The 13,811-nt window shown below is 62.2% G+C and overlaps 1 protein-coding gene across 1 annotated transcript in view; it reads right to left on the bottom strand.

Annotated features, from left to right (window-relative positions):
- Positions 1 to 13,811, bottom strand: part of CHD5 (chromodomain helicase DNA binding protein 5) — a 55,208-nt gene that overhangs the window by 40,379 nt on the left and 1,018 nt on the right. The window contains exon 2 of the mRNA XM_036256920.1: positions 5,761 to 5,885. Coding sequence (XP_036112813.1) covers positions 5,761 to 5,885 — 125 coding nt within the window. The remainder of the gene's footprint in view (positions 1 to 5,760; positions 5,886 to 13,811) is intronic.

Raw genomic sequence — 13,811 nt, 5'->3', positions numbered from 1 at the left:
CCAGAGCATCCCCACTAGAAGGCACGGCCCCAGAAAGCTGTTTGCTCTCAGCCCCTCCACACAGATGCAAGTGGACTGGCAAGCCCCTGCCCAGCCCCTCCTGGCTGGGTCTGCAAGGGGGGGGGGGCTGGGCGCTGATGCCCTGGGGACCAGCACGGACTTGTTATCTTTCTGCTGGCTGTTTGCTGTTCTCAAGGTGAGCAAAATGAGGCATGGACGAGATGGAGAAGAACCAGAGAGGTGGAAAATGAGCTCAGGGCCTGGCTGGTGTGGCTCAGTGGTTGAGCATCGACCCATGCACCAAGAGGTCGCCAGTTCGATTCCCAGTCAGGGCACATGTCCCCTAGGTTGTGGGCCCAATCCCCAGTGGGGGGCATGCAGGAGGCGGCCAATCGATGCTCTCTCTCATCGATGTTTCTCTCTCTCTCTCTCCCTCTCCCTTCCTCTCTAAATATCAATAAAGAAAAAAACTGTTTTCAGTGAGCTCAGAAACACCAAGGGGGAGACAGGCATAGTGGAGGAAGGAGAGAAGGGGAAGGAGGGAGGAGGACAGGGAAGGGAGGGAGGGAGGAGAGGGGAGAAGGAAAGGGAGCAGGTGGGAGAAGGGAGGAGAAGGAGGGTGCTGGGGAGAGTGGGGTCTTCTGGAGAATCCTGGGAGGCCCCCGCTGGTCTCTGCCCTTTGCAGGGAACTCCTGTAAGGAGTTGCGAGACTTTTCCCAGGAGGGAAGCTCTCCCTGACATGCAGCTGGGAAAGGGCCCTCCCACAGGCTCCCCACACTTCCCGGACTCTCTCAAGTGCTCAGCCCACTGTCTCCCAGCTCCACGCTCTCTGTCCCCAAACCTTTGGTGCCCATTCAGGACTGAGTCAGAGTACTGGCTGGCGCTTGGCCAGCCTCGACGCCTTTCCTGAAGCCTGGGGTTTGCCAAATACGGATGGCCATGCTGGGCGCCAGGGGCAGTGCAGGTCCTGGCTGCTGAGCCTGCCTGGGCAGGACAGCCTCATCGGTGGCTCCTGCTCCCAGGGCTAGTGGCCACAATTACCAGCTGGGCCTTGGTCCTCCAGGGAAGTGGGGGTCAGACAGGGATGCCCATCCCCCAAGGGTGCAGAGTTTGGCCAGCTTAAAGAGGTCACCCTTCGAGAGCCCTAAGAGACAGGCTCCATTCCAGCCCTCACCCCAGCAAAGGTAAGGACGGGAGGAAGAGGCCACAGACTTCAGCACCATGGACAGAGGCCATGGGACCCACAGAGGTTGGGCCGCAGGGCTGGCCCTCAGCTGCCCTGGGACAGACCAGGGATAAGACAAGACAACCCAGGGTGGGTCCTGGGGCTCCCTGGGGGGCGGGGGGCTGCAGACAGAGAATGCCTTGAAGCTCCAACCCTTGCTAGCCTGGGAACGGGGCACGTCACTGCAGCACCCTGACCTCAGCTTCCTCGCCTGAGAAACGGGGACGCCACTCGCGTGGTCGTGGGACAAAGGAGATCATGTAAGAGAGAGGCTCGAACATTCTGAAGTGGGAGCACCCCACGTACCCACAACGACAACCCCAACTCTGCTTGGAAGCCAAAGATGCAGCCAGGACGACAAGCTGGAGGACATAGCCAGCCTCGAGGCCCCCGTTTCTGGGGATCAGGAAGGAGCCTGCAGCTACAGTGCAGATGGCTCGAAGCTGACGGGTTGCTGTGGCCACACCTGGGGGAGTGGGCCCGAGCCTCTGACGGGAAGCAGGCTCTGCCACGTCTCACGCATCCCACGTGCAGAAGGGGCAAGGAGTGGTCAGCAAAGCCCCAGTGCGAGCCCAGAGGGAGCCGGGGGAGGGAGGGAGCCGGAGGGAGGAGCAGGCCTAGCAGAAGGCCCATGGGCACCGCCAGCAGGGCTGGCCCAGCATTCACTCCAGGGCCACCTGGGAGAGCAGGAGGGCAACGACCTCCTCGAGGAAGGGGAGCTGGAGCTTCGGCGGGGCCCCTCGTTTCAGGGAAGGGGGAGACAGCTCCCTCTGCTGTCACCCACACTGGGAAAGCCTGGTCAGAGAGCAGGCTCCGACTCCCCAGTTCCCGGACCCTCTCTCCGCCCCACCTTCTCCTTCAACCTAACTGTACCAACAGCTCATCCAAGCCCTCCTGCCTCCCCGGGGCTGGCGGAAGCTGGGGTGCCGGGCAGGTGCTGGAGGCTGGGTTTCCGCCGGCACAGTGTCTGTCCAGAGCACACCTCTGCACCCAACTCTGCACCTGCCTAGATCTCCCCAAATCTTTTCTTGCAGCGAAGGGGCAGGGGAAGGGCAGTGACCCGTGGGACCTGGGGGGATGCCGCCTCAGCCAGAGGCAAGAAGGGGAGCAATATCGGAGAAGCAGGGTGAGTTCTCTATCTTGAAACTGGTGAAGGGGGGCTGCAGGCCAAGCCATGTTCAGGGGAGAAGCAGCAGGCACGGAACTATAACGCCCTGACCAACCTCAGCCCTGAGTTACACCGTGGACTCTGAAAGTCAGGGTCACAGTCGGGGCTGGGACCTGATGCTATCCTTTGGGTGAAGGCAGCCTTGGGCCGGACTATGGGGAATGTACTTGGTGTAGAAGAATTTTAGGGCATTGGAGCCCCCCACAGAATCTATCTGCAAAGCTGCCTTAATCACCCCGGTTGTGCGAGCCAGCAGCTGGAGGCAGGCAGGAGGGGTCTGGGCCCTGCGCCCCAAGCCCACAGAGGACAGAGCACGCCCCGGGGCAGGCCTGGGGACTCCGAGTGAGCAGTCCCTTCCTCCTCCATGCTCTGCAGATGTTTCTGGATCCAGGCCGCCCCTCTCCCCCTCCCCCTTCCCTCCATGCCCAGCGCCTGGCACACACCAGCCATGTACACGCGAAAGGAAGGACTCGGACAGCGGGTCATTCCCGATCTGGGGTCCTTCAAGATTGAGAGGGAAGAAGAAAGAAGCAAATATGAGCTTCCCCATTCACGACTGTTATAAACAGTTATAATTTAGCACTGAATAATTGGTTGCTATGGTAACCGCTGCAGTACAGGTTGAAATCATTTCTCCCTCCTGCGCTGGGTTTGACAAGGAGCTTCATCTACATACGCTCAGGTTCTGGCCCGAGTCCGGTTATTTTATGTAAATCAGAAACCGAGGCTTGCTTCTTGCTCCCCTCTCCCCACACACACACAGAGGAAACGAGACTACTGTTCGTCCAGCTGCGCCCCCACCCCTGCCTCCGCCCACAGCCCGACCGGGCCACCTGGCTGGAGATGGAGAGGAGCAAAGGTCGCAATTCCCTTCCCCTGGTCCTGAGGACACAGGTCTGTAGGTGGGCAGGGGTGGGGTGGGGAGGCGGGACACAGCCCCCGGGATCCTGGCCCCTGACCACAGATGCTCCAGACCCTCTACGACCTGCCAGGCCAAGCCAGGCTCTGGGGGTACAGGTGAGGAGCGGCAGTGGCCCAAGGCTGGTCTTCACCCCCGCTGCCGGGTGTCTGCAGCCCTCCAGGCGGCCCTGCCCCCACCCCTGTTGAGAACAGAACTGCATCTCAGAAGAGGGCGGAAGGAGAGAGTGTGAGAAGAGAGGGGAGGGAGAGAGGAGGAGAGGGAGAGGGAGGGGAGGGACATGAGGAGCGGGAAGAAACTGAAGGAAGTGGGAAGAGGGCAGGGGACCCGGAGCCGGCCAGGGACGCACCGCAGAGGCCCAGCGAGGCTGCCTGCAGAACACGCAGAAGAACCAGAGCCAGGGAGACAGGCGCAGGCACGTGCTTGGTGGGTGGAGACGGGCAGGAGCTCTGAGCGATCAAGGCGCTGGGCATGCAGGAGGCAGACCAGCCCCACCCCCGCACGGCCGCACCCCTGCACCTCGACAGTCCACCACTGTCCAAACCTGCCCACCTCCCACCGCGGTCCTGGCCGGGCCGTGAGGAGGGTCCTGCTGTGCCCTGTCCCTGCCTGGGGCTGGGGACGGAGGCAGGGACACCCACAGGCCCATGGCACTCCTAGGGTTCCTTCATTTGCGTTTGGGAACTGGGGAGACCCCGCCTGAAGACCAGATGGCATCCTCTGTGCTGACCTGGCCTCTGCCCAGTCCCATAAAAGAAGCTGCTAGAGAGAAAAGGCTCAGGGGGAGCTGGCAGAGGCGTGGGAAGCCCCTGCCCTCGGCCACTGGGCCCCGGGACCCTAGATCCCACCACCCCAGCATACACGGGGTCTTGAGGACGAGGACAGCGGTGGCATAACATTGCCACGTCCACCAGGAAGCCAGGCCCTGCACTCCAGGGCCCGCCAGCCATCCTCTGCCCACAGGGACCGACCTGCAGGGCCAGGTGTCATCGGAGGAAGGACGGAACAGAAATTCAGAGCCCCAGCTCCATCCCACGATCCTCAGTGTCTCCCTCAATGGGGGACGGTACACGTGAGAAACGCTGACCACCACCCTCATGGGACAGCAAGGAGGCTGGGTGCCCCTGGGCTGGTTCCGGCCTGAGGAGCCGCCCCAGGCTCTCAGCTCCCGGCGGGCAGCCCCAGGCTGACCACCAGGGGGCCCAGGGCACGGTCTGGGGCAGGCCTTGCCCCCCAGGCACATCCAGGCCAACACCGCAGTGCCCAGGTGCCTCCAGCCCCCCCACAGCTCCTCTCCCATGGAGGTGCCCTGTGTCACACCTGCTTCACCCCAAAACCAGCCAGGGAGGTGGACAGGTGAGGACCCCTTGCACAGGGAACAGTGGCTTCAGGGGCACACCTTCGCCTGTCCCCCTTCACGGCCCTGTCCTCAGAGGTCTCTCCTTCCAGAGATGCCACGTGGCTCAGGGGACAAGCAAGGGGCCCCCTTGGCCTCCGTCACTCACACCAGCCCCCTCCAGGACAGCTGCACCCTCAGCCTGGGAGGGCCCCACTTCACCGAGTCAGGGGGCCAGAGTCCCAGGGCCCCCAAGGACACTGCACTCACCCACCACCTCTGCCGGGCCTCTGCCCTGCAAAGCTGGCCTGGGTGGGCTGCCCGGGGGAGGCGGGCTTGGGAGGACCGGCCAGGGGACAGCGCGGGGCAGAACCGACAGCCCTGCGCCAGACGCCAGCGGGGTCACGTGTCACCCTGGGCAATGTCCTCTCTGAGCCTCCACACTCCACTGGCTGGTCTGTGAAGTGGGGTGCACACCACCCCAGCCCCACGGGGCCGCCTGGAGGACCGGGGAGGACGCCCAAGAGGAGGTGGCCGGCTAGCACGCGGTGACAGAGGCGCTGGCCCGTGGTCCTGCTACCGTCCCTGCCCTTCCGAGGGGAAGGGCTGTTAGGAACCGGCTGGCCTCAGCTTCCCCACCTGGGCAGTGGTGACAGCCCTCCCGCCCCACAGCTCCAAGGTTGACCTGAGAAAGTGAGTCTGCGTGGACACATTCTGGAAATGACACCACGAGGCTCACACACGTCACTCCTGAGGGACCCGGTCCCACGCCGGGGCCGGTGATCCTTCCTCCCCTTTCTCATTTTCAACAGGGTTCCGACTGAACAGGTTGGAAGCAGCAAACACAGGGACAGAGGCTATCAGGGACGGGAGGCAGCGCCCCACAGTGCAGGCAGGAGCGGGGTCCTCCGGTGAAGGCGTCTGGGGACGCAGTGTGGTCACGGCCCAGGACAGCCACGCGGGAGGAGAAACCCCCCTTGAACATCCTGCTCAGAAGACAGGGCACTTCGAGGGGTCTCAGGGAGGTGTCCGCTCACAGCTCAGCACTGCGTCCCCCACTCGAACCCGTGTCGGCAGCCCCAGCCCTGACGCCCCGCCCCAGGCCCGCGCACCTCCTTCTTCTTCCGCTTCCCTTTGGACCTGTTCTCCTTGAGCTTCTTGGATTTCTTCTTCTTGGGAAGGCTCACGGGCTCCTCGGGGAAAAAGTCCTCGAAGGCTTCAAGGCCACCATCTTCCTCTGGAGGAAACAGAGGGGGTTACTCTGCCACTTCCTCTGGGAGACCCCGAGACACAGCAGGGGGCGCTGGGGCAGCCAGCCCCTCCCCCACCACGCTGCCAGGTCACAGGCCGGGGGCCGCACCCCGCCCTCCGCCCCAGACAGTGCCCGGCAGCCCCTCCCCACCCCAGGCCCCGCGGACCCAGTGAGCAGAAGCCCAGCTCTGGGGCTGTCGCATCACCTCACGGGACCCCTCCTTCCTCATCAGTACCATAGGGCGTGGTACCACCCCACACCCCTGCAGGACATGCCCAGGAAGCAGTGTGCTGACCAAAGGGAGTGGCCGGGAAGCCTGGTGGGCATGGCTCCTGGGGAGAAAGCGGCTGTGGGATCACACAGCCCTCCAGCGGCCCGTCCCCGCCCGCCACAGGCCCCCTGGAAGGTCGGAGCAGGCTGGGGTACAGGGCAATGGGAACCACAGCTCACCTCTCCCGGACCAGGGAGCTGGACAGCAAGCACTGGGGATCTGGATGGGAGCCCAGCAAGGAGGGTGCCAGGACCCTCTCAGTGAGGAATCGAAGACCACACCGCTCTCCCCTCAACACACCTACACAGGTACACACACCCCTGTCACACCCACACAGGTACACACCATCACACCAACAAACACACACACCTCTGTCACACCCACACAGGTACACACCATCACACCAACAAACACACACACCCCTGTCACACCCACACAGGTACACACACCCGTCACACCAAAAAAAACACACACAAGTCACACCCACACAGGTACACACACCCCTGTCACACCCACACAGGTACACACCATCACACCAACAAAAACACACACACAGTCACACCCACACAGGTACACACACCCCCGTCACACCCACACAGGTACACACCATCACACCAACAAAAACACACACACAGTCACACCCACACAGGTACACACACCCCTGTCACACCCACACAGGTACACAGTGTCCCCTCACTCCCCACGTGCACCCAGGGGACAAAGACAGCCAACCTGGGTGTGGGGACACAACAGGGGGTCTCACTCAGCCTGAGGACTGCCATCAGGGGATCTGAGGAGGGAGGCGTCCCAGGACCACTGGCAGACTTTACGTGGGAAAGGGGCAGGGCGCTGGGGGAACCAGGGTTAGAGACAGGGCCCCCCACACCCACCCCACCCAGGCACCTTCTATGCTCGAGTTGTTGCCACATCAGACCCACAGCCCACAGGTGCTGGGGCACACGTGTGCACACTCAGGGCACACCAGCATCTGGCCCCCCCCGTCCTCCACATGGGTCCCCCCCACACCAGCCTGGGGTACCCTGCCCCGCCTAGTGCCCAAGTAGAGGGGAAAGGCCCCACCCCGGGGCTCATGGCCCCCATGACACAGTCTGGGAGCAGCTGGAGGGCACTTGTGACTCTGGTGGCCCAGGGGATGCCCCCCCACACCCGAGACCCACACATCCTGCTCCTACCAGGAAAAGGGACTGTACACTGTCTGGGCACCCCTTTGCACTGGGACCCCCCCCAGGGGCCTCCCCACCCAGGCACAAGTGTCCTCCCTGTCTTGTACAGTGCCCGCCCCGGGAGCCCCAGCCCAGCCCTGTCCCCATCCTGCAGGGCAGGCGACTGAGAGAGGCAGACTCCAGGCAGGACAGGGAGCTGCCCCAGAGGCGGCGGCCTGAGCGTGGCCTGGGTGCCAGCCATCCCTGGGGGGCCAGCTCGGTGGCCCTGACCAGCAGACAAGGGCACTGCTGAGGACAGGACCACATGGAAGGCCCAGCTGCTGTGGCCTGGGCCTGGCGCGCCCCCCGAAGTCGGGCTGATGTGGTCAGGCCTTGCGAGGGGCAGGCCAAGGCTGCACGGGGGTCCAGCCGGTCCCGGAGCCTGATGTGGGAGGGGCAGAGATCTGGGGGGCCAGATGGAAATGAGCATGGGGACCCCCAGAGTCATCCTGGAGTGGAGAGGCCTGAGGGGCAGGGATGGGGCTGGCTGGGAGCCAGGTTGGGGTTGGGGTGCCTGTCCACACCTGCCCCCTCCCCCCACCGCCTCCGCCTCCCCACACTGCAGGGAGACCGCCTGGGCAGAGCCGCCCGCCTCGGGCAGTGCCCAGCACGTTATGTAACAGGCTCAGGCTGATGTCATCGGGAGGGGGCCTCTCCCTCCGCCTCCTGCCACCTCCCCATGTCCCTGTCCCCTCCGCTGGGCAGTCCCCCAGACTGGGAAGGCCAGCCCAGCACACGGCCACTGACTGACCTGCAGAGCAGACAAGGCGAGGCCAGGGGGCTGCAGGAGGCTCAGAAGGGAGCCTGTGCCGCGTGCTGGGGGGAGGAGGCACACTCCAGCCGTGACCCACACCCAGGACATGCCTCCGAGGATAAGGCCCTAAACTCTCTGCCCAGGCAGCCCGCCCCCACTCCTGAGGACCTCCCGGCCCAGGACCACCTGCCTGCTTGGACCTCTGCTCCAGGAATGGTCCAGGGCTGCACAGGGGGAGAGACCCCACCCTGCCCACCCGCCTGAGACTCTCCCTCTCCTCTAGCGCCCTGTGTGGCCTGAGGACATCCCTGGGCTGACCTGCTGTGACACGGCCGCCCCATGACTCCCACTCAGAGTGTCCTCACTGCTGCCCCGCCCCACCGCCTTCTGCAGGGCCTGAGCTTTCTAAACCCAGACCTGGGGAGTCATCCGAGCAGCCCTTCCCCTGCCCGTACCCCTCCTGAGCCCCGGCCCTGCGCCCCTCCTCAGGGCATAGAGCCAGTGGTAAGCTGAGGTCCCACTCACCAGGGTGAGGGTCCCGAGGAGAAGAGGCCTCAGGACTCCTTGTCCTGCTAGCTCCCGGCTGCCCACAGCCTGCCGGGCAGTGCCCTCCACACCAGCCCTGCCTCTCCAGCCCAAGGCTCCATTGATCCACAGGCTATAATTAGGACCCATTAGCCTTGTTATCTCCCACCTGCTGGGCTCCCAGGTCGGAGCAGGCCTGGGGGGGGCTGGGGGAGGACAGACAGGGGGACTAGCGAGGACAGAGTGTACCGTGCTGGTTCCTAAGCTCACCCCCAGCCCCTTGCAGCTCCCTGCGGGCTGCAGCCCGGATGAGCTGAACTAGGCCTGCGCAGGGCGACGCGTCAGAACCTGGGAAGTCTCTACACACCCTGCGCTGGGCAAAGCAGGCAGCCCGCTGCATTTCTGTCAGCTGTGCGGTGACCTGGGAGATGCACTACTGTGATTCCCATGTGCAGATGGGGAAACTGAGGCCCGCCAGGCCTCCTCCCTGGCCCACATGTTCTACAGCCGGCAGGCTGACAGAGCCAGCCGGTCCCCACCCCTGCCCCTGCCCCCCATTCTTGGCAGCAGACCCCTCCCCCCCCGAGCTCAGACTTTCCCACATCTAAGCAGCATTCAAACCTAAACAGCCAAGCTTGGGTGGCACCCTGGGGACATTGAGGTGACTCATATGGAAGCACATATGGGGTCCCTTGGTCGCATGGGGCTAGTCCACAGTCCCCACGCTCACCACCCCGCAGGTTACGGTCTGGCCAGCTCCTGCCACCCCCCCCAGGGGCCGCAGCAGAGCCCAGCCCAGAGCGGAGAGCACAGCCCCCAGGGGCTCTGCAAACGCAAGGTCATCAGAGCAAGTGAACGTGTTTGCAGAGAGAGAAGTTAGGGCATCTGACTTCGGTGGTGAAGGGCCTTGGGGTTGCCAAGCGCTCCATCGCTGGACCCAGAAAGGCCAGCAAATCTGCCAGGGATGGGGACCCAGCTCGATGCCCACCTCTCCGGGCCTGCAGAGAGGGACCCCTTCCGGTCCCCCCTCAACCGGCACTGAGCAGGGTACAAGAGCACCTGGTGACCAGAAGGGAGGGACAGGGAAGCACAGGCTTCACCCCACAAGCCCTCCCCAGCGGGGTCGCCCACACATGTCTTCATCCTTCAAATGTGCCTCATTCTGCCTTTCCCCCAGGTGATGAAAAAGTTGGAACTGGGAATGAAAGTTGCGATGCAAGGCCCAGTAGGTGCCCGGCAATGGCAGGCAACACCCAGGGAGGCCCCAAGACACTAAGACAGCAGGTAGCCAAGGGGTGGGTGGCAGAGGTGGAGGGTCTCTGGTTCAGGCACTGCTGGGCCAGGGGTTTTCAGGGCTACCCCAGGGTGCCCAACACTAAGGTTCCCATGAGTCCTTGGGGAGTCTCCGCCCCGCAGGCCCTCTGCTGACAATGGGGGGAAGGGAGATACTCCCGACAAGAGAGGATTAATAATTTATTTATGACATTTAACAAAACCCAGACATCACCTCATTGGCATCTCATCAAAGAAAGTGGCAGACCTGGGCACTCAGGGCAGGCAGGTGGGGGTGGTGATGGGGACGGCGAGGCTTTTGCCCTCAGGGACTGGGAGAAGGGGAGACATGATGGGGAGAAGTGCAGCCCAGGGCAGTCAGAGAGAGGCCCCCATGCAAGCCCGGAGCCCTGGCGGGGAGGGGGAGGAGAGAGAGGCAAAGGAGAGGGGGTGACATGCCAGGAGGGCCAGGGAGAGAGGGACAGCAGCCACTGACAGGGCAGACAGACTGGCAGAGTTGGAGACAGACAGGGTTAGACAAGGGGACAGCAAGAGAGACAGGGAGAGGGAAATACGGACAGGGCCAAAGAGATAAGGTGGGAAGTTCCAAAAGTTTTACCTACAAAAGCCCCAGAAAGACACGACACTGTATTCAGTACCTTGCTCAGATAAGACAGGAAATCTACATTGCATAGGTGGATGGACGGATAGATACAGCATGGGTAGGATGCATGGTGAGTGGATGGTGAGTGGGTTGGATGAATGATGGATAGATGGATGGAGAGTGAGTAGGATGCATGGATGGATGGACGATGGATGGATGGATGGATGGATGGACAGATGGACAATGGATGGATGGAGAGTGAGTGGGTAGGATGCATGGATGGATGGACGATGGATAGATGGATGGATGGATGGATGAATGGTGAGTGGGTAGAATGCATGGATGGATGGTGGGTGGGTGGATGGTGGGTGGATAGATGGATGGGTGGATGGGTGGATGAGTGGATGGTGATGGGTAGGATGCATGGATGAATGGTGGGCAGATGGTGGGTGGATGGATGTGGATAAAGGATGGGTAGAATGGATTTGGATGGAGACTGGGTAGGATAGATGGACGGCTGATGAGTGGACAGTTGGTTGGTTTTATGGTTGGATGGGTAGATGTTTGGGTGGGAGGGTGGATACATGGGTGGGTAGATTAATAGATGGGAGGGTGATGGAATGAATTGATGAAATGATAGATAGATAGATAGATAGATAGATAGATAGATAGATAGATATAGATAGATAGATCTTAGTCTCTATCAATTTAGAGTAAGGTAAGTATTCCACAGGCCAAGCCACTGGGCAAACTGGGCTCGTCACGTTGCCTCCCTCCTCCCAGCAAAGAGTATTAAATACCATCAGGCACTTGGGGACCCCTCCAAACCCACATTTCCCCAGTGGGAAGAGGGAGCAAGCTAAGAAGGTACGACCTTGGGAATCACCGCCCCTTGGCTCCAGGAAGCCTAAGATGTTCACGTGACTGGGGCCAGTCCTGTGGGCTTGGGGGACATAGTCCCCGTGTCTCTGGGGACAGAGTGGTCGTACTGCCTGGCCAGGGGAGACGCTCCCCTCTCTGGCTGAGTGTGGCTGGGAAAGGGCTGGGGCACCAGGCAGGGAACTGCCAAGGAAAAGGCCTGGGTGCCGAGTCCTCCCTCACCCCGCCCTCCCTCCTGCCCCACCATGGGTCTCGCCCTCCCAGTCCCCAGCCCAGGCTCGCATGGCCCTCAGCTTACTGGGTGAAGGCGCAAGTCTCGGAAGCATTTCCTTGGGGAAGGCAGGTCAGCCGCCCCCCTTGGATGGTGCTAATTTTAATAGTCACAGTTTATTGGGAACCTATTATGTGCCGGGCACTGTGACCTAAATGTCCCACGGGCACTATCTCACCGGTCCTCATAGTAACCCTCTGTGAGGTAGTTGGCCTGCACCCCATTCTCCAGGTGGGCGCGCTCAGGCAGAGGCTGGGGAACTTGCCCGGTCAGGCAGCTCTGACTCCGCCCCTGCCAAACCCCCAGGAGAACTGCCTCTGCCAGAGAGCTGGCTGGGCAAAGCCCGTGTGGGAACCAAGAATCCTGCCGGGGGAGGCGGGGGAGGCTCAGTGAAAAGAAAGTGGGTTTGACCAGTAACAAGTCAAACTGTTGCAGATTCAAAATTCTCGTGACAGCTCCCAACTCACTAGCTCCTCCTGCCACCAACGGGTATTGGAACCCACTGGCTCCAGGTCCACGCGGGTCACGGCCATGGGCTCAGGCCGAGAGCGGCAGGGTGTCTGCAATAGGCGAGGGGGCCAGCTGGTGCCACCACAGGAAAAACTGAGGCCCTGGTTGAGGCTGTCATAGTGCCCAGGAGCCGGGGGTGACCCAGGGACTCCCAGCCCTCAGATATTAAGACCACAACCATCTCTTAAGCATCCATGGTGCCAGGTGCAGGGCACAGCTGTGACCAAGGAAGCCCCACTCCAGGGGAGACCATCGGCACCCAAGCTGGTGATGCCATCCCAGGGAGTGGGCAGTGCCGCCAAGGAAATAAAGCGTCTGGGTCTGAGAGCAATGGCTGGGGCCACACTCGAGCTGGGAGGTCAGGGAGGCCTCCGGGTGGTGACACTGAGCTGGACCTAAATGACGAGGAGGAGGCAGTGGTGAGCAGAGGAAAGAGCAGTCAGGCAGAGGTCACAGCCAGTGCTCAAGGGCAAGATGGAATGGGGGGGGGGGGTCCAGAAGCAGCAGAAAGACCACATGGCTGCAGAAGGGGAACAGGGGCGGTGGGGGGAGAGGGTAGGAGAGCAGGGCTGCTCAAGCCATCCAAGCCATAGGGTCTGGGGTCTCATTTAGGTTACAAAGGTGACCCTGGCTGCTGAGCAGAGGAGGCTCTGGGGTGGGCCAGCAGGAGGGGACAGCGGCTTGACCCAGGGACGTGGAGAGAAGCTGGGAGCTTGGGAAGGCTCGGGACAAGCTCTGGAGTGGCACATGTGGTCCCGCTGATGGATGGGGCTGCTGCAGTCCCCAGCCACAGGGGCCAAAGAAGACCTCTCCTCTGCAGGGCTTGAAGGAGTTCCTAGGGTCTCTGGGGACAACCCCCCACCCCTGCAGCAATGGGCACAAGCAGGAGGGACAGGAGACTAGGTAGCGGGTGGTAACTCTGACTGAGCCCCTTCAGAGGGAGTTGGGTGTCCAACAGCCTCCCCGCGCTAGGCACCTTGATACAACCAGGGAGAGGCAGAGTCTTCAGGACAAGGGCACAGGGGACCCCACCAGGGTGTCGGTGAAGTTCCAAGAATAAACCTGTTAATGCAAGTTCAGCTGTCCACTGTCCCCATCAGTGCCACAAAGGGCCACGCCCAGAGCACCACAGGGAACCAAGGCTCACCAAGGACCAGCCTCCTGGGTAGGAAGCAGCCATGTTTTCTGTGACTGTGCTGGGCCTCTGTGTCCCTCCCAGGAAATGGGCCTGATCCCTGGACCCAGGCCCCCGCCCATGTGGGCCACCTCGCCCCACCCCTCGCACCCCAGCAGGTCTTTGCCAAGCCGGCCAGACTGAACGATGGAGTGAGGTCAGGCTCGGGCGGGGGCCCCAGTCACTGCGTTAAAGCAAGCAAACAAGTGGGGAGCGGAGGCAGCCCCTAGTAGGCATGGCCACCTGATGGGAACCCTCCCTACAGAGCATCCTGGGCAGTGCGGCCTGCTGGCCCCTCCTCACCTCCTACACACGGGAGTTGGGTATCAATGTGTGGAATATTCTGTCCCCTGGGAAAGGCACTCCTGGGGCCTGACAGCACTCTGCTGGGCCAGGGAGAGCCCCTGGACCCCGCCATGGGTCTCTCT

Source organism: Molossus molossus, unplaced genomic scaffold (assembly GCF_014108415.1).
Source record: "Molossus molossus isolate mMolMol1 unplaced genomic scaffold, mMolMol1.p scaffold_m16_p_12, whole genome shotgun sequence".
NCBI lineage: Eukaryota > Metazoa > Chordata > Mammalia > Chiroptera > Molossidae > Molossus > Molossus molossus.
The sequence above is the reverse complement of the archived record's forward strand: the minus strand, read 5'-3'. Positions and strand labels throughout refer to the sequence as shown.